This window comes from Palaemon carinicauda, chromosome 13, assembly GCF_036898095.1.
Source record: "Palaemon carinicauda isolate YSFRI2023 chromosome 13, ASM3689809v2, whole genome shotgun sequence".
NCBI classification, from domain to species: domain Eukaryota; kingdom Metazoa; phylum Arthropoda; class Malacostraca; order Decapoda; family Palaemonidae; genus Palaemon; species Palaemon carinicauda.
Genome location: NC_090737.1, coordinates 120,114,684 through 120,134,915, shown reverse-complemented (window position 1 = coordinate 120,134,915; position 20,232 = coordinate 120,114,684). Strand labels below are relative to the sequence as shown.

Sequence of the window (20,232 nt, the reverse complement as noted above, 5' to 3'; positions counted from 1 at the left end):
ATTCAAATAGTATATATTGATAGGAAATTTTAAATATAACAAATCAATTGAGAAAATCTTGAGATTTTGTCCACATTCATAGTTTCTTCATGTCTCAATGGAATTTTCATGTTTTTGTGATACCTTTAACCGTTAGGAAATAGCTCAAAATTTTCAAATTACATTTTGAGCACAAGATCTTATTTAAGTTTTCTTAACTAACTCGTTAGCATACTGTATTTAGGTACAGTACTGTATTTCGATACAATAAGTCGCCCAGATATGAATTTTTGACTTGTGAACATCCAAAGATGCAAACGTGCATATACAATAAAAGGAAAGTTATTTAGATAAGTGAAAAGTTGAAAATTGTTGCTGGTTTTCAAATTGCATGGAAGTTAGTTTGCATCTATGGCACTTGGCAGCATGTAGAACTTACAGTATTGTTTACTGCGTCGTGTGCAGGCTTTATCATCAAATTGTTGGTATAATCTATTCAATGTTTATTATGTAATTTTTGTGGAATTATTTAAATTATTTAAACTCATGATGCGAGTTACAGTATAATGATTGAAAACAGTTTATACTAAAGTTGTTAGTCTTTAAATTTCAATTTAAAGAGGAAGGAGAGTTACAGCATCTTCAAAAAGTTAGTAGCTGTAGGAGTTCCCGTTACAAACATAGGCTGATAAAAGCTTGTATTTTTTTTCATGTAAAAAACAAGAGAAATTCCTAATGCATCGGTTGACTACCTCTCTAGAGGTAGTAAGATCTGATGATTGAAAAAAGTGGAAATAAAGAAGGGAAATCAATAAACAAAATACCAATCAATTGAATTTTAAAAGCATTTTTTTTTTTTAAAGCTGTAGGGATTTTTGATACACGCATAGACTTAATTTCTAGCTGTAGTAAGGTCAGCATGGAGTCAGAGGTTCATGAACTAAATGCCCTGGCTAATGATGTTAGGTTTGGGAACCCACTCTCTGAGTACTGTACTTCTTGTTCATATCTTGGTGACTTACTGTACATGTACAATACTGTATTTAGGTGGCCCATGCATTGGCTTTTCAGCCCAAGTCTCTTAAATTTATTCATTAATTTTTATTTATTTTATTTTTCTTCAAGCTTCTGCGGACTGTTGAGCCTAATACAAGGACTATCTCAGGCTTAGGAACACTTATCATTTTAATAAATCTTACCTTGTAGTCATCATGCTAACACCATCAAAGCTAATGTACTGTACTACTTCCCAGCGTCTAAAATAAAAAAAAAATAAAAAACAGAGAAAACCTCTCCCTTTCCTTGTCGTACACCCTCCTTCCTTATGATGCCAATTAGGGATATCCCAATATGGCATCATGGGAGGAATGCTAACTACTGTTGTTAGTGATTCTAAGAACTTCATATACAGTAGTTGTCATCGTCAGCACATTCCAGTCCTGTCCTCTCCAGTTGAGCTTGATTTAGTATTTTGAAAATACTTGTAATTTGGTTGTAGAGTTTCAAGCAAAATTAGCAAAGTTTGTCTTACTCTGGTTTCAAGATGTTTGTGCCAAATTGTTTTGAGAAACTGATCGGAATTGGTCAAGTTGGTAATGCGAGTTTGTTTTGGAAAGGAGGGTACTGGAAAAAGTAAATTGAGGGAAATTGTACTAGGCTAGTTGATATTGGTGATGAAATAGAAATGGTGGATGTAGAAGTTTTCCACTTTTATGAAATGAATGTTTATTGTTATATGAATAAGCTTTTAGATTGTTTTTTTTTTATTAAAAAGTGATCAGCCCTCATACTCAGTGATTAGTTGGATTGCCCATCGTAAGGCAATGCTGTTATCAGACATACTAGCCAGCTACACTTCGAATACCATATTAGATACCGAGAGCAGAAGATCATGGCCCTATTTCTCCCACAGTAAAGATTTGCCTGCTTTATTTAATATTAATGCCTCAATAAAGATTTGCCTGCTTTATTTAACATTAATGTCACATTAAAGATTAGCTTGCTTTATTTAACATTAATGTAAATGTGAGTGCTATTAGGTAGTCATGAGAGCCTCAGTAAAGGTGTGTGATTGCTAAACACTCCTTTCATGAAGAATAATGATGTGAATGTAGGTGCTAGTACCCTCCAAAGTGAAAGCTCAGGCATACTGGGATTCTTATGCTAAAAACTTGCAATTGTAATGCGAGATAGAAGAACAGACGAGGGACTCGAAGGTATTAGCCACTCCTCTGACCTCTGTTTTTAACCCAAATACCTTACTCAATCTTTACATGCAGTAATAAGTTATGCATTCTATTGTATGACCCCTCTCATCCCAGCCAAATAAGCTAACTACAATCTGCAAGAGGTTTTTGCCTTTGACACACAAAAGCTTAAGTTTCAATTTTCTTCCACTTTGATACACTTGATCTTTCTAGCTTAAATATTCTTTTATTTGATAAGTGATCAAGCAAGAGCCAAGAATAACATAATACTGTACAGCATAGGAATTTCAGAGAGGTAGATTTAGGCCATATATTAGGGCTAGTCCAACTTAGTTCAGCGCATCTACCTCCCAAGCATCTCTCCTGTGGAAAATATGTGATTTATGTTTTTACGACATGTATACTGTATGTAAATTAACAGTATCAAAATTCTCTACTTTATGTATGTTTGACATTATAGCAGTATATTATTTATGCATAAAAAGAGTGATCAAATGTTTTAAAGAGATATTGCATCTCAGATTTAAAAAGTCTTAAATTATTGAGGAAGACAGGATTAAGAGAGATTATTGTTCAGGCACTCCTCCTGCAGACTTTGCCTTTGACTGAACAAATTGATAAACTACATGGTCACTGAGCTTGTGGAGCTTAGCTGTGAATATTTAATTTTATTAAATTTAATGAGTTAGAGAGCCATAAAAGATATCAAGACTAAGAACGAATTCTGACTGGTCAAATACAATCGGAATCCGAGGTAGAAGAATGGTTCAGGACAGCAGATGTATTACCCAGTTCCTTTGATTTCAATTTCTAAACGAAGTGCTCAACTGTGAATATAGATTTTGTTAAATTTGACACAGATCTTTGTTAACCTCTTGTGAAAGTTTACACACTAAAATCCTGCTTGTGTTCAAGGTACCTTGCATGGAAACTGTCAGCTGTGCTGGGCATAAAAAGGTTTTTACTGCCCTCTAGATTATCCTTTTGAGCATCGAAAATAATTTTTTACAGTAACATATACCCAAGACTGTGGCATGTTTATTTTAAATGGTTCCATTCAGGGAAGGTTTCAGTAACCAAATCCGTACTGTATTCTTGAATATCTTTGTTTCTTATTCTACAAAAAGAAATTTGCTATTTCAGTTATTAATGATGTAAGCTATGTAGAGTATAAATGTCAAAATTAAGAACGGATTTCGACTCCTTTTATTTTAGGTGTTGGGAAGCAATAGCTTTGATGCTACAGTATTTCAGTAGCATAATGACAACAAGGTAAGTATTGAAATAAGTTTTATCATTAAAAGTAAATTTCTTCTTGAATATAAATGTGTCCTTTTCAGATTTTACAAAGAATAGAGAAGGACTTCTGGTGGTGCTCATGGTGGGTGTGGCTGGGCATATTGTCGTCGGTAGGGTTAGGGACAGGTCTTCACACATTTTTACTCTACCTTGGACCTCACATAGCCTCTGTCACTCTAGCGGCATACTCGTGCAACTCTGTAAATTTCCCGTCGCCCCCATACCCTGATGAGTAAGTAAAGGCAACTAGTAGATTTTTTTTTAAATTAAGCTACTGTATATCATATACAGTAGTACAATATTCTGAAAATTTTTATAGAGAGAGAGAGAGAGAGAGAGAGAGAGAGAGAGAGAGAGAGAGAGAGAGAGAGAGAGAGAGAGAGAGAGAGAGAGAGAGAAATCATCTTCAAATATGATTTTATGTTTTACTGTTATCTCTGCCATGGATTTCTACAATAGTTTACAGATTCTGTTATATTAGCAATGCTATTACAGTATTTAATTATCATAATTTTTTATGTACACTAATCCCGTGTTTATCCCGGGTGTTCTATTCCAAGCCCCTCCTCCTCCTCCACAACCCACCCCACACACCCCTCCCTGCAATGGTTGAAAAACCACGAAGTAGATGGATAATTCTACGGTAATTTATTTTTCATTTTTATAATTCATGACTATTTTTAATAAAAAGTAAATATACAAAGAATATACACCTTTCTTCCCTCGGATTCCTGTAATATAAAGAGGAATCCATAATATAGAATCACATATATTTATTAATCTGTGATAGGTAAACTGTGATATGAAAGGGATTACTGTATTCTACTTCCTTATTAAATTAATTTTAGGGAGTCACGATATAGATAAACATATATACTTATTAATCCACAATAGGTGAGCTGTGATATGAAAGGGATTACTGTAATCTATTTCCTTGTTAAAATCTTTCTTCCTACTGAATAGTTTTGGTTGGTACTCTTATACTCATTATTCATACGGTAGAATTTTCAATATACTTACCCGGTGATTATATAAGCTGCAGCTCTGCTGCCCGACAGATAAACTCTACGTTCAAAATACGCCAGCGATCGCTATGCAGGTAGGGGGTGTACATCAACAGCGCCATCTGTCGAGCAGGTACTCAGTACTCAATGTAAACACAGAACCAATTTTCTCTCTGTCGTGCCACCGGCAAGACCTACTAAATTCGCTATTGCTTACTGGATTGGTTTTCACATATTTTGGTGAAGTACACATTTCTAGTTTTGAGCTTTCGCTATGCAGGTGTTTTATCTTCATCTCAAAACTTGAACTCGTTTTGGATAGATTTAATTATGGTGACAAGGAGAGTATGGACTCTCTTTCACTTTTAAATGGCCGACCCTTCCCTTAGACGGAAGTGTGTTTAGGTTTTTAGTAATTTTGCTTAACACGTTATAGATCTATATACAGTATTTTATATCTCTCCGCCTTTATTAGGCCTCTTCGATTAACTTTCCATTTATTATAAACATATAAAAATAAATTTTTATGTTTTGTTTATATGCGACCTTTCCTGATAGTAGGCGGTCCTTACTTGGAACCGAAGTTAATCAACGTTGAGCCCGTTATATCGTATTTAGCCTTTAAAGAATTTAAAACTTTTTAAAATTTAATGTTTATGAAAGAATTTCTTTGATAGTCTTCGTACTGTTTTCAAAGATGAACTAACGTTTAGTTTTTTAGACTACGCAGTTGTTGACGTTCAGGACGTTCAACATGCGCTCTATCGTTACGATAGAGAGAGAGTGTATCACGGTTTCACTTTGCAGTAAGAGTAAATCGATTCTGACGTTTTGTTCATTCTTTCTTAGCTTAAATGTTTTAAATTCTAAATTAAAGGAACTTTTTATTTGGAAAACCTTTCAGTTTTTTCCTTTAGTCAAATAACATGGTTTTTTTTTGACGATATATAATTGGGCTCTTCTCTTAGGTGCGAAATCAAGAGAGAAAGAGAGAGAGAGATAGAGACGGAGGGGGAGAGAGGAGAGAAAACGTTCCGTTCAAGCGGGTAACGTTTTTCTCGAGTTGCTCTCGTCCCTAGTCGCTGTACGGGGAGGAAGGATAAAACGTTTTTAGTTTTTTATTCTCGTCCCCAGGCTATGTGCGGTGAGAGATTGAAAACGTAGTTATATGAACTAGTGTTTAGTCTCTTTCCCAGCCACTGATTTTTTTTTATCTTAAAATATGTTTTCTGTTTTTTGCTGGTATTAATGAGCTTGCATTATACGACTGATTTCGCAATTACTACCTTTTAATGAAGGGTAGAATTGCGTGTTTCAGGTAGAAATCAGTAAAAGTTTCGATTTCAGTGAAATAAGTGCAAAACAGAAAATCGATAAAGTGATATGCGAAAAGTGTTACAGTGTTGCGTCCGAGGGTTCGTCTGTTCGTGCCTGTCGTTCACCTAGTCCGGGACCTCTTGCAAGCTCCCAAGCCCAGGGGAGAAGTAATGTCGAACGACTTATGGGTTCGAGAGGCCTTGATCAACGAACAGACGTTTTCCCTCTGTGGTTTCGGGTGTATCTACCCAAGATCGCCCCACCCACTCTAAGACGAGAGAGCCCATTTATTCCTCGTCTGCGGAAGAGGTTTCTCGTAAGAAACCATGGACCAAGGTCTCGCGGCTTATTAAGCGCAAGTCGGTCCTTTCCGCGCAAGTCCAACGGCCCAGTTGTAGCCTCTGGGTCAGTTCGGACTCGCTGCAGTCTTCCGACGACTGCTCACCTCCTAAGAGAGGCAAAGCGGTACCGCATCAGGCAGTCACACCGTCTGTTGCCGCACCTGCTCCTGTAGACCCTACTGGGCTTTGCTGCAGACCATGCAGTCTCAGTTAACGTCATTGATGCAGGACTTTCGTGCGGAGAAGGTTGACACTGCACCAACCTCTAGCCTACAACCAACCACGGTTGTGCGTCCTGTGGACGCTGAGGCGACCTTCTGCCGCACTCCAGCTGAGAGAGTCCCGCCACCCATGCGTTCCAGTGTACCCTGCCAGCCGCATGTTGACGTTCAGCGACGCACGGAATCTTCCGTTGACGTTCGCGAGGTACAACAACAGTCTAAGTTGTTTTGTTTTGACGCGGTGCGTCAACTTCTGCATTCTAGAGTTGTTTTGACTGCTCAGTCTAGACAGTCAAAGCAGTCTCGAGTGGACACTGTACGTCCTCACACACCTGTTGTGGTTGACAGTTCAGTTGTTGACAGTTCACAGACTGTCAAGCAGTTATATGACGTTGCCTTCTGGTCTGCTACTTATGCACCAGTGAGAGACTCACTGAGGTAACCTAGCTTTTATCGGACAAGGTTCCTGTGGATGAGGAAGTTGCTGTTCTCCCTCCTACTGATATTCCCTTGAGGACTCTTGTCAGATGGAGAGGAGCCTTAAGCTGCTTAGCCTCCTATGGACTTTAATTAAATCATGATGATTTTTTTTAAGGATCTTCGTCTGGATCTTGTAACTGCTGCTCCTCGTTCGCCTAAACGTCAGAACTTACACTAGGCCTAGCTACTTCGAAGCCGTTGTTTTTAAGCTAGTGCTCTCTTGGCTAGGCGACTGGTTTTTGCACCAGGAGGAGTTTTTAGGGATACAGCCTTTGATTTCCCTTCTTTTAAACTGGCTTATAGAGCGAGAGTCTGATATGACACGAGAGAAGTTCTCGGCTTGGGAGTTCATGCCTCTGCCCAGATAGACTTCTCAATTCTGGTAGACTCGCCCTGGCGCCTAGCCAGGAGACGCTCCAAGTTGTTTACAGGTCAACTTCTCAGCTTTTGTCAAGCCTTTGAAGTTTTGCTGTACTATTATGTCACACATAACAAGGCTTTCAGGGATGGTAAACGGTTCCGCCTCAGTCGCTAACCCCGTCTGTTGCCACACCTGCTCCCGTAGACCCTAAATGGGCTTTGCTGCAAGCCATGCAGTCCAAGCTTGCGTCCTTGATAGAGGACTCAAATGCGGAGAAGAACCTTCTGGCCAACAACCTTCCAACCGGTCGGTTGTGCGCCCTGTTGACGCTGAGGTAACCTACTCGCGTCTGCCAGTTGAGGTGGTTCCTCCTTCTGGCCAACAACCTTCCAACCGGTCGGTTGTGCGCCCTGTTGATGCTGAGGTAACCTACTCGCGTCTGCCAGTTGAGGTGGTTCCTCCTTCTGGCCAACAACCTTCCAACCGGTCGGTTGTGCGCCCTGTTGACGCTGAGGTAACCTACTCGCGTCTGCCAGTTGAGGTGGTTCCTCCACCGATGCGACCCAGTGTGGGTTGCCAGTCGCACGTTGACGTTAAGCGACGCTCGGAGGTGGTTGTTGACGTTCAGGACGTTCAACAACCAGCAGAGGTGACTTGTTGTGACGCAGTGCGTCAACCTCAGCAACCCGGTAGGGTGTTGACTGCACAACCCAGACGGTCTAGACAGTTTCGGGTTGACGCTCTACTTCCTCGCGCACCCATGGTTGTTGACAGTTCACAGACTGTGCAGCAGTTCCATGATATTGCGTCCGGCTCCGTCACGCATCCACCAGTGCGACCGGATTCAGCGAGTCAGACGTTGCCCACTCCGTTGCCGTTTCCTCATCAGTTTCGGATGAGGAACCCTCTGATGAGGACGTTGCTGAACAAGACGATCAGCCCCCAGCCCTGCTATCCATCCAGAAGATGCTGAAGAAGGAACGCTGCTCAGTCAGGCTGTGGATGAGTCTGGTAGGGACACTGTCATCCGTGGAACAATTTGTGTCACTAGGAAGACTACACCTCCGTCCTCTTCTATACCATCTAGCTTTTCACTGGAAAAAGGACAAGACGCTAGAAGCGGTCTCGATCCCGGTTTCCGGAAAGATAAAGTCTTGTCTGACTTGGTGAAAGGACTATATCAACCTTAGAGAGGGTCTTCCCCTAACTGTTCAGACTCCCAACCACGTTCTCTTCTCGGACGCATCGGACGTAGGCTGGGGTGCGACATTAGACGGTCGGGAATGCTCGGGATTATGGAACTCGAGTCAAAGGACAATGCATTTCAACTGCAAGGAGCTTCTGGCAGTACGTCTGACCTGGAAAAGCTTCAGGTCTCTCCTTCAAGACAAAGTGGTGGAGGTGAACTCGGACAACACCACGGCTTTGGCGTACATCTCCAAGCAAGGAGGGACCTACTCTCTGACGTTGTACGAGATCGCAAGGGACCTCCTCACCTGGTCAAAAGGTCTAGACATTTCACTAGTAACGAGGTTCATCCAAGGCAACTTGAATGTCATGGCAGATTGTCTCAGTCGGAAGGGACAAATAATTCCAACAGAATGGACCCTCCACAAGGATGTATGCAAGAGACTTTGGGCCACCTGGGGCCAGCCAACCATAGATCTCTTCGCAACCTCGATGACCAAGAGGCTCCCAATATTTTGCTCACCAATCCCGGACCCAGCAGCAGTTCATATAGATGCCTTTCTACTAGATTGGTCACATCTAGATCTATATGCATTCCCTCCGTTCAAGATTGTCAACAAGGTACTGCAGAAGTTCGCCTCTCACGAAGGGACAAGGTTGACGCTAGTTGCTTCCCTCTGGCCCGCGAGAGAATGGTTCACCGAGGTACTTCGATGGCTAGTAGACGTTCCCAGAACACTTCCCCTAAGGGTGGACCTTCTACGTCAGCCACGCGTAAAGAAGGTACACCAAGGCCTCCACGCTCTTCGTCTGACTGCCTTCAGACTATCGAAAGACTCTCGAGAGCTAGAGACTTTTCGAAGGAGGCAGCCAGAGCGATTGCTAGAGCAAGGAGAACATCCACCCTTAGAGTCTACCAATCGAAGTGGGAAATCTTCAGAAACTGGTGCAAGTCAGTATCCGTATCCTCGACCAGTACCCCTGTAACTCAAATAGCTGACTTCCTCTTATATCTGAGGAAAGAACGATCTCTTTCAGCTCCCACTATCAAGGGTTACAGAAGCATGTTGGCATCAGTCTTCCGTCACAGAGGCTTAGATCTTTCCAACATAAAGATCTACAGGACCTCCTTAAGTCTTTTGAGACCACGAAGGAGCGTCGTTTGGTTACACCAGGTTGGAACTTAGACGTGGTACTAAGATTCCTTATGTCAGACAGGTTCGAAACGCTACAATCAGCCTCCCTGAAAGATCTCACCTTAAAAACTTTTCCTGGTATGCTTAGCCACAGCTAAAAGAGTCAGTGAGATTCATGCCTTCAGCAAGAACATCGGATTCTCATCCGAAACGGCTACATGTTCTACAACTTGGTTTTCTAGCCTAAAACGAGCTGCCTTCTCGGCCTTGGCCAATATCGTTCGATATTCCAAACTTATCGTATGGTTGGAAATGAACTAGAAAGAGTCTTATGTCCTGTAAGAGCTCTTAAGTTCTATTTAAAACGAACTAAACCTTTACGAGGCCCGTCTGAAGCTTTATGGTGTTCAGTTAAGAAACCATCTTTGCCTATGTCAAAGAATGCTTTATCCTATTTTTCAGACTGTTAATACGAGAAGCTCATTCCCATCTGAATGAGGAAGACCAAGCTTTGTTGAAGGTAAAGACACGAAGTAGAGCTGTCGCAACTTCCGTGGCCTTTAAACAAAATAGATCTCTGCAAAGTATAATCGACGCAACCTATTGGAAAAGCAAGTCAGTGTTCGCGTCTTTTTATCTTAAGAATGTCCAGTCTCTTTACGAGAACTGCTACACTCTGGGACCATTCGTAGCAACGAATGCAGTAGTGGGTGAGGGCTCAACCACTACAATTCCCTAATTCCATAACCTTTTTAATCTTTCTCTTGAAATGTTTTATTATTGTTTTTGAGTTGTCCGGAAGGCTAAGAAGCCTTTCGCATCCTACTTGATTTGGCGGGTGGTCAAAGTCATTTCTTGAGAAGCGCCTAGATTAGAGGTTTTGATGAGGTCCTGTTGTATGGGTTGCAACCCTTGATACTTCAGATCCTAGGGGTCGCTCAGCATCCTAAGAGGATCGCGAGGCTCCGTAAGGAAGACGTACTTAAAAAGGCAGAGTAATTGTTCAAGTCGACTTCCTTACCAGGTACTTATTTATTTTATGTTTGTTATTTTGAATAACTGCTAAAATGAAATACAAAATACTTAGCTCATAATAATGTAAACAAGTAATGCTGGTCTCTACCCACCCCCCTGGGTGTGAATCAGCTTATATAATCACTGGCTAAGTTTAATATTGAAAAATGTTATTTTTATTAATAAAATAAATTTTTGAATATACTTACCCGGTGATTATATATTAAAGGACCCTCCCTTCCTCCCCAATAGAGACCCAGTGGACCGAGGAGAAAATTGAGTTCTGTGTTTACATTGAGTACTGAGTACCTGCTCGACAGATGGCGCTGTTGATGTACACCCCCTACCTGCATAGCGATCGCTGGCGTATTTTGAACGTAGAGTTTTTCTGTCGGGCAGCAGAGCTGCAGCTTATATAATCACCGGGTAAGTATATTCAAAAATTTATTTTATTAATAAAAATAACATTTTAAGATGTTTATTTTTATGTCATTACAGTAGCTATTTGTTTGCTACTTCATTTCTTTTCATTTGAATTATTATCATAGTAACATTGTCTTGTGTAATGAAATGGGGACTAATTTTATTATTGTTATTAAGAATGACTGAAGTTACTGGAGAGATAATTTAATTTTTTCAATATTAAACTTACCCGATGATCATGTAGCTGTCAACTCTGTTGCCCGACAGAAATCTACGGTCGGGATACGCCAGCGATCGCTATACAGGTGGGGGTGTACACAACAGCGCCATCTGTGAGTAGGTACTCAAGTACTTCTTGTCAACAAGAACTCAATTTTTCCTCTGTCGTGCCACCGGCAAGACCTACTAATACGCCGTCCCTAACTGGATTTGTTTTCACAACTTTTTGGTGAAGTACACTATTCCAGTTTTGAGCTTTCGCTATGCAGGGGTTTTATCTTCATTTCAAAACTTGAACTCGTTTTGGATAGATTTAATTATGGTGACGAAGAGAGTATGGACTCTCTTTCACTTTTAAATGGCCGACCCTTCCCTTAGGCTTAGACGGATGTGTTGGTGTCGAAGAGAGTATAGACTCTCTTTCACTTTTTATGACCGACCCTTCCCTTAGACGGAAGTGTGTTTAGGTTTTTGGTAATTTTGCTTTACAAAGTTATAGATTTAGTTTATATCTCTCCGCCATTTATAGGCCTCTTCGATTAACTTTCCATTTATTATAAACTTATAAAACTTAAATTTTATGTTTGTTTATATGCGACCTTTCCTAATAGTAGGCGGTCCTTACTTGGAACCGAAGTTAATTAACATTGAGCCCGTCATATCGTATTTCCTGTTAAGAATTTATGCTATTTTAATTTTAATGTTTTTGAAAGAATTTCTTTGATAGTCTCGTACTGTTTTCAAAGATGAACTAACGTTTAGTTTAGTCTCCGCAGTTGTTGACGTTCAGAACGTTCAACATGCGCTCTATCGTTACGATAGAGAGAGAGTATGTCACGGTTTCACGTTGCAGTAAGAGTAAACCGATTCTAGCGTTTCGTTCATTCTTTCTTAGCTTAAATGGTTTTAATTCTAATAAAGGAACTTTTTATTTGGGAAACCTTTCAGTTTTTTTCCTTTAACAAATAATATGTTTTAACGATATATAATTGGGCTCATCTCTCAGGTTCTAAGTCAAGAGAGAGAGAGATAGAGACGGAGGGAGAGAGAGGAGAATAAACGTTTCGTTCAAGCGGGTAACGTTGTTCTCGTTTTTTACTCTTCTCCCTAGTCGCTATAGGGGAAGAAGGTAAAACGTTTCTAGAGTTTTATTCTTGTTCCCAGGCTTTATGCGGTGAGAGATTTTAAACGTAGTTTATTTGATCTAGTGTTTAGTCTCTTTTCCAGCCACTGAATTCTTTATCTTTCATTATGTTTTTCTGTTGCATTGTAAAACTGTTTTCGCAATTACTACCTTTTAATGAAGGATAGGATTGCGTGTTTCAGGTACAAATCACTTAAAGTTTCGAGTTCAGTGAAATAAGTGCAAACAGAAAATCAAAAGTGATAAAGTGATATGCGCAAAGTGTTACAGTGTTGCGTTCGAGGGTTCGTTTGTTCGTGCCAGTTGTTCACCTTGTCCGATACCTCTTACAAGCTCCCAAGCCCAGGGGAGAAGTAATGTCGAAGGACTTATGGGTTCCACAGGTCTTGATCGACGAACAGACGTTTCCCTCCGTGGTTTCGGGTGTATCTACACACGTTGCCCACGTGATCACCCCACCCACACAAAGACGAGAGAGCCCATTTATTCCTCGTCTGCGGAAGAGGTTTCTCGCAGAAACCATGGACCAAATCTTGCAGCTTTTAAGTGCAAGTCGGTCCCTTCCGCGCAAGTCCAACGGCCTAGGTGTAGCCACTGGGTCAGTTCGGACTCGCTGCAGTACGACAACTGCACACCTCCCAAGAGAGGCAAGGTGGTACCGCAACAGGCAGTAACTCCGTCTGTTGCCGCACCAGCTGTTTTAGACCCTCAGTCACAACGGACAGTAGCTCCGTTTGTTGTTGTCTTTCATAGACCCTAGTGGTCCATGCTGCAGACTATACAGTCTCAGCTTGCTCCTTCATGCAGGAGTATCGTGCTGGAAGGTTGACAATGCACCTGTTAACCTACAACCCGCCGAGGTTGTGCGCTCAGCAGATACTGCGGCTGCCTGCTCCCACACTCCACCTGTGAGAGCTCCACCATCGATGCGCAGTCCACCCTGCCAGACGTATGTTCTTGCTGCACCTTCTGTTAACATGCGTGAGGTACCGCATCAGCAGTGGGAAGGTTCTGTAGAGCTGCCGGGTTCCAGCACTATGCGGCATTCTCCGCAACCCATGCAGCATGCGCCGCATACCTTACAGCATGCTCCGCAGACCATGCAGCATGCGCCGCATACCTTACAGCATGCTCCGCATACCATACAGCATGCTCCTCAACCCACCGCAGCCCCTCCCACACACCAGCCCTCTGCTTTTGTTGTTGCCAGCTCCCACACTCCGACTGTGGAGAAGGTTGACGATGCACCCGTGGGCCTACACCTCCCACGGTTGTGCGCCCGGCATGGCTTCCTGCTCTCACACTCTTGTTGTGAGAGCTCCTCCACCCATGCACAGTCAACCCTGCCAGATGTATGATGACTCCCACACACAGAGCACTCCGTTGCGGTGCGTGAGCTACCACAAGCTGCCGTGTTTTGACACGGTGTGTCAGCCTCCGCAACACACTGTGGTTACCGCCACTCGCCCGCAGCTAACTAGTCAGTCAGGAGTTGAGGCTTCCCCACACAACTTTGGTTGTTGCCAACTCACAGACTGTCAAACAGTTACATGACGTTGCCTTCTGGTCTGCTACTTATACACCAGTGCTGTATGTCCTCACGCTCCTGTTGTGGTTGACAGTTCAGTTTTTGACAGTTCACAGACTGTCAAGCAGTTTCATAACGTTGCCTTCTGGTCTGCTGCTTTTGCACCAGTGAAACCCTCACTGAGAGAACCTAGCTTTTCTCGGATATGGTTCCTGTAGATGAGAAAGTGCTGGTCTCCCTCCTTCTGATATTCCCTTGAGGACTCTGTCATTTGGAGAGGAGCCTTAAGCTGCTTAGCCTCCTATGGACTTTAATTTAAGCATTACATGCTTCCAGGGAGGGTAAATGGTTCCGCTTCAGTCGCTAACCCCGTCTGTTGCCACACCTGCTCCCATAGACCTTGGGCTTTGTTGCAAGACATGCAGTCCAAGCTTAGTCCTTGATAGAGGATTTTTTACGGAGAAGAACCTTCTTGCCAACGACCTTCCTACCGGTTGGTTGTACGCCCTGTTGACGCTGAGGTATCCTACTCACGTCCGCCAGTTGAGATGGTTCCTCCACCGGTGCGACCCAGTGTGGGTTGCCAGTCGCACGTTGACGTTAAGCTACTCTCGGAGGTGGTTGTGGACGTTCAGTGTGTCACTGGGAAGACGTTCAACAACCAGCAGAGGTGACTTGTTGTGACGCAGTGCGGCAACCTCAGCAACCCGATAAGGGGTTGTCTGTACTACCCAGACAGTCTAGACAGTTTCGGGTTGTCGCTGTACTTCCTCGCATCCCCATGGTTGGCAGTTCACAGACTGTGCAGCAGTACCATGATCTTGTGTCCGGCTCAGTCACGCATCCACCAGTGTGACCGGATTCAGCGAGTCAGACGTTGCCCACTCCGTTGCCGTTTCCTCATCAGTTTCGGATGAGGAACCCTCTGATGAGAACATGGCTGAACAAGAAGATCAATCCCCAGCCCTGCTATCCATCCAGAAGATGCTGAAGAAGGAACGCGGCCCTGTCAGGCTGTGGATGAGTCTGGTTAGGACACTGTCATCTGTGGTTCAATTGGTGTCTCTTGGAAGACTACACCTCCGTCCTCTTCGGTTTCATCTAGCTCTTCACTGGAAAAGGACAAGACGCTAGAAGCGGTCTCGATCCCGGTTTCCGGAAGACAAGTCTGGTCTAACCTGAGGAAAGGACTTTATCAACCTTTTATAGGGTCTTCCCCTGACTGTTCAGACTCCCAACCACGTTCTCTTCTCAGACGCATCGGACGTAGGCTGGGGTGCGACCTTAGGCGGTAGGGAATGCTCGGGATTATGGAACTCGAGTCAAAGGACAATGCATTTTAACTGCAAGAAGCTTCTGGCAGTACGTCTGACCTGGAAAAGCTTCAGGTCTCTCCTTCAAGACAAAGTAATGGAGGTCAACACGGACAACTCCCTGCTTTGATGTTCATCTCCTAGCAAGGAGGGACCTACTCTCTGACATGGTGCGAGTTCGCTAGTGACCTCCTCTCCTGTTCAACAGGTCTAGACTTTTCACTAGTAACAATTTCTTCCAAGGCAACTTGAATGTCTTAGCAGTTTGTCTCAGTAGGAAGGGACAATAATTCCAACATATTGGACCCTCCACAGAGATGTATGCAAGAGACTTTGGGTCACCTGGGGCCAGCCAACCATAGATCTCTTCGCAACCTCGATGTCCAAGAGGCTCTCAATACTTTGCTCACCTATCCCGGACCCAGCAGTGGTTCTTTTAGATGCCTTTCTACTAGATTAGTCTCATCTAGATCTATATGCATTCCCTCCGTTCTAGATTGTCAACAAGGTACTGCAGAAGTTCGCCTCTCACGATGGGACAAAGTTAACACTAGTTGCTTCCCTCTGGTCCGCGAGAGAATAACTTACCGAGGTACTTCGATGGCTAGTAGACGTTCCCAGAACTCTTCCCCTAAGGGTGGACCTTCTACGTCTGCCACGCATAAGAAGGTACTCCAAGGCCTCCACGCTCTTCGTCTCACTGCCTTCAGAGTATCGAAAGACTCTCGAGAACTAGAGGTTTTTTCGAAGGAGGCAACCAGAGCGATTGTTAGAGCAAGGAGAACATCCACCCTTAGAGTCTACCAATCGAAGTGGGAAATCTTCCTAAACTGGTGCAAGTCAGTATCCGTATCCTCGACCAGTACCTCTGTAACTCATATAGCTGACTTCCTCTTATATCTGAGGAAAGAGCGATCTCTTTCAGCTCCCCTTTCAAGGGTTACAGAAGCATGTTGGCATCAGTCTTCCGTCACAGAGGCTTAGATCTTTCCAACAATAAAGATCTACAGGACCTCCTTAAGTCTTTTGAGACCACGAAGGAGCGTCGTTTGGTTACACCTGGTTGGAATTTAGACGTGGTTCTAAGATTCCTTATGTTAGACAGGTTCGAACCACTTCAATCAGCCTCCCTGAAAGATCTCACCTTTAAGACTCTTTTCCTGATATGCTTAACCACAGCTAAAAGAGTCAGTGAGATTCATGCCTTCAGCAAGAACATCGGATTTTCATCCGAAACGGCTACATGTTCTACATCTTGGTTTTTTAGCCAAACACGAGCTGCCTTCTCGGCCTTGACCAATATCGTTCGTTATTCCAAACTTATCGTATGGTTGGAAATGAACTAGAAAGAGTATTATGTCCTGTAAGAGCTCTTAAGTTCTATTTTAAAAACCTTTACGAGGCCCGTCTGAAGCTTTATGGTGTTCAGTTAAGAATTCATCTTTGCCTATGTCAGAGAATTCTTTATCCTATTATTTTCAGACTGTTAATACGAGAAGCTCATTCCCTTCTGAAAGAGGAAGACCAAGCTTGGCTGAAGGTAAGGACACACGAAGTTAGAGCTATCACAACTTCCGTGACCTTTTAATAAAATAGATCTCTGCAAAATATTTTCGACGCAACCTTTTGGAAAAGCTGATCAGTGTTCGCGTCTTTTATCTTAAGAATGTCCAGTCTCTTTACGAGAACTGCTACACTCTGGGACCATTCGTAGCAACGAGTGCAGTAGTGGTGGGGTCTCCACCACTACAATTCCCTAATTCCAGCCGCATCCTGGTTGATTTGGCGGGTGGTCAAATTCTTTCTTGAGAAGCGCCTAGATTAGAGGTTGTGATGAGGTTCTTTAGTATGGGTTGCAGCCCTTCATACTTCAGCACCTAGGAGTCGCTCAGCATCCTAAGAGGATCGCTAGGCTCAGTAAGGAAGACGTACTTAAAAAGGCAGAGTAATGGTTCAAGTCGACTTCCTTACCAGGTACTTATTTATTTTATGTTTGTTATTTTGAATAACGGCTAAAATAAGATTCGGGATACTTAGCTTCTTTGTTAACATGTATGCTGGTCTCCACCCACCACCCTGGGTGTGAATCAGCTACATGATCATCGGGTAAGTTTAATATTGAAAAATGTTATTTTCATTAGTAAAATAAATTTTTGAATATACTTACCCGATGATCATGAATTTAAGGACCCGCCCTTCCTCCCCATAGAGAACCAGTGGACCGAGGAGAAAATTGAGTTCTTGTTGACAAGAAGTACTTGAGTACCTACTCACAGATGGCGCTGTTGTGTACACCCCCACCTGTATAGCGATCGCTGGCGTATCCCGACCCTAGATTTCTGTCGGGCAACAGAGTTGACAGCTACATGATCATCGGGTAAGTATATTCAAAAATTTATTTTACTAATGAAAATAACATATTTTATTATTGCAAGAATTTTTACCTTTGATGTGTTCCTATGGTGTACAAAACTTTGTCATAGTTCCTACAACTATTTGATGTTAGACAAGTAGATTGGTAACAAAGGAATTGAAGTATTTTCCCATTAATTCACAACTTTCTCAGGAAGGTTTTTTCCTGACATATAATGTCACAGTTGTCATTACCTGTCTTGGTTATGTAAGATGTAATGCAGTTGGTGTTACCCGTATGTAACACCAGAAAAATATTCTACTCACAAGTATCCTGACACATGTACATAGGTCGCTCATAAACAAGAAACCAGTCAAAAGCTGGAGAGACATTAGATAAAAGCTGGATCTAATGGTTTTTCAATCAGAATTTAAGATATGCAATGTCCCAGATCTTAGGTTTGTTAGTGGAAGAAAATATATTGCTACATACTGTACTATAATTTTGCCTTCTGAAGCGAATGATCATTATCATAGTGGTTTACACATGAGTAAGGGTTTTGTTTGAGGTATATTGTATGTTAGTGATCTATAAGATACTCTATTGGACTAATAACCTCCCTAGGGCTTCATCGTTATAGGGAGAATATCATCTCCCTTTGCTGAATGTGTATTGGAAACAATGAGTTCTATGATACACTGCTGAACCATTGCCCAGCAAGCATAAATCCATCTTTTAATTTTGACTAACGAAATATCACTTGCTCTTCTGTATCCAGTATTCATTGTAATGATTTTTTGTTAATTTCTATTTTTTATCTTCTAGACTGCAACACAGTGAGACCCAACACCCAGGAGAAATTCCACCTCTTTAATGCCAGTTGTGTTATACCCCAGCAGTCTTTAATGCTAACTCCATACATTGCCACCTTTTGTTGTGGGCAAATTCTTGCATGTTTTAAGCTCAAAATGAGAACATCAAGATAAACATGTTCTTTGATCCTTTTTAATGACCAGGGCTTAACTTACTGATGATAGCTTGAGCACTTGACAACCTTTTCTCTATTTTAATGAGAGAAGAAGTTACTTCCTCTTGCATTCAGGAACTTACTCGATGAAAGACTATAAAAATGCAAAGTTCTGGAACAGATGACCAGATGCTCATTCTGATAGAGAAACTGCCCACTAGTAAAGCTCAGTGACTATAAGATCAAGTCATTATCGTCCCTGTTCATGCATCAGATGTTCCCCATACCAAGGTAGATTTACTTCCTGGTCACTTTTGTCATTATCTCTTTGCAGAGATATCACGTGGTAGTTGTACCAGCACAATACTTTCACTTTCAGCTCCGCCAATTATTCATTGCGTATTTGGTATACAGTAGTTGCTCAGGAGAGCATATTTGGTTATTTTAAGATTAATCTCGCAAAATGTCTCCTATGACATCTTCAGCAGAGTACCTAAGAGTTCCTGAATTTACCATACTGTTTTTTTTTTTAATCAATGTAATCGCAATTGGACGAGTATTGAAATGTTGCGTGTTATATTCCAAGTAAATCATAATCAGTATAAAGTAAGAGGTTTGCATTTAAGAGGAACAGTTGTTATTTCAAAATAATTACGTTCTCTAAATACAAAGCCTTAAGTTTCACTAAAAGTGCTTGCCTTTTAGCACCTTGAGTGATGTTTTCTGGATATGCTTCCCATCTCTGAGGTAACTAATGAGAGTTGATATGTTGAAGAACTGTTACCATGGAGGAGTTTAAAGTCTATTCCTCAATTGTTAGGTTAATTCTTGACTAAATCTGTTCTAATAAGAATAAGGGTTATGTTTTAGAAACCTTGCTGTTACTCTAATCGTTGAATTACCATCCTGATCCATTGTTGGGTAATTCCGCCAAATTTTACATTATTTCTTTTACTCACTTTTAGTAATAATTGCAAATTGCTTTAAATTTTTTGTTTTTGTTGTAAAATTTTACTTTCGTTTCAGTATAATATGCCCTGATGAAGAAATGCCACTGAAGGACATGTCCATATTAACGATTATGTCTAAAGTACGTCTAGAGGCCTTTATGTGGGGTGCTGGTACTGCTCTTGGTAAGTCATAATCAATTCTTTATTAGTAACATTTAGGCATAAGATCCTGTTGTGGTAATTCCATAAATTTTAAATCTTGACAGGAATACTGTATTGGGAATTATAAAATGTTCTATTGTAAGTTCAATATTTTATTTGAATAAGAATACGTGTTTGTAGTAATGTTAGAAGCAGTGACATATTTTTATTTTTTCTCTTTCCTTTTTTGCAGGAGAGTTGCCTCCTTATTTTATGGCAAGAGGGGCTCGCCTTTCAGGATATGATGCTGACGACGAGGAAATGGCCGAGTTTGAAGAATTACAACGATTAAAAGAACGTCCAGAAGACATGTCTTTCATTGACCGTGCCAAACTCTCAGTCGAAAAACTTGTAGAACGAGTTGGATTTTTTGGCATTTTGGCTTGTGCTTCAGTAAGTGTCATCATTATATGGTTGCTTTTCCAGAATATAGCTATTGCACATTTTGAGTGGTTATCAACGTATTTTTAAGACTTATCGTAATGCTTAATATAGTTTTAATGGTTTTCCTAGTTATTTAAAGAATCATAAGCAGAGTATTAGGAGAACTTCTCTTTATTATCTGTCTGAATAGTAATAGCAAGTCC

The 20,232-nt window shown here is 41.7% G+C and overlaps 1 protein-coding gene across 8 annotated transcripts in view; it reads left to right on the top strand.

Moving 5' to 3' along the window:
* Positions 1-20,232, top strand: part of Tango5 (Transport and Golgi organization 5) — a 58,330-nt gene that overhangs the window by 29,964 nt on the left and 8,134 nt on the right. For all 8 annotated transcript variants that reach the window (XM_068385759.1, XM_068385758.1, XM_068385753.1 and 5 more), the window contains exons 4-6: positions 3,527-3,717; positions 19,521-19,627; positions 19,839-20,038. In XM_068385759.1, coding sequence (XP_068241860.1) covers positions 3,527-3,717; positions 19,521-19,627; positions 19,839-20,038 — 498 coding nt within the window. The remainder of the gene's footprint in view (positions 1-3,526; positions 3,718-19,520; positions 19,628-19,838; positions 20,039-20,232) is intronic.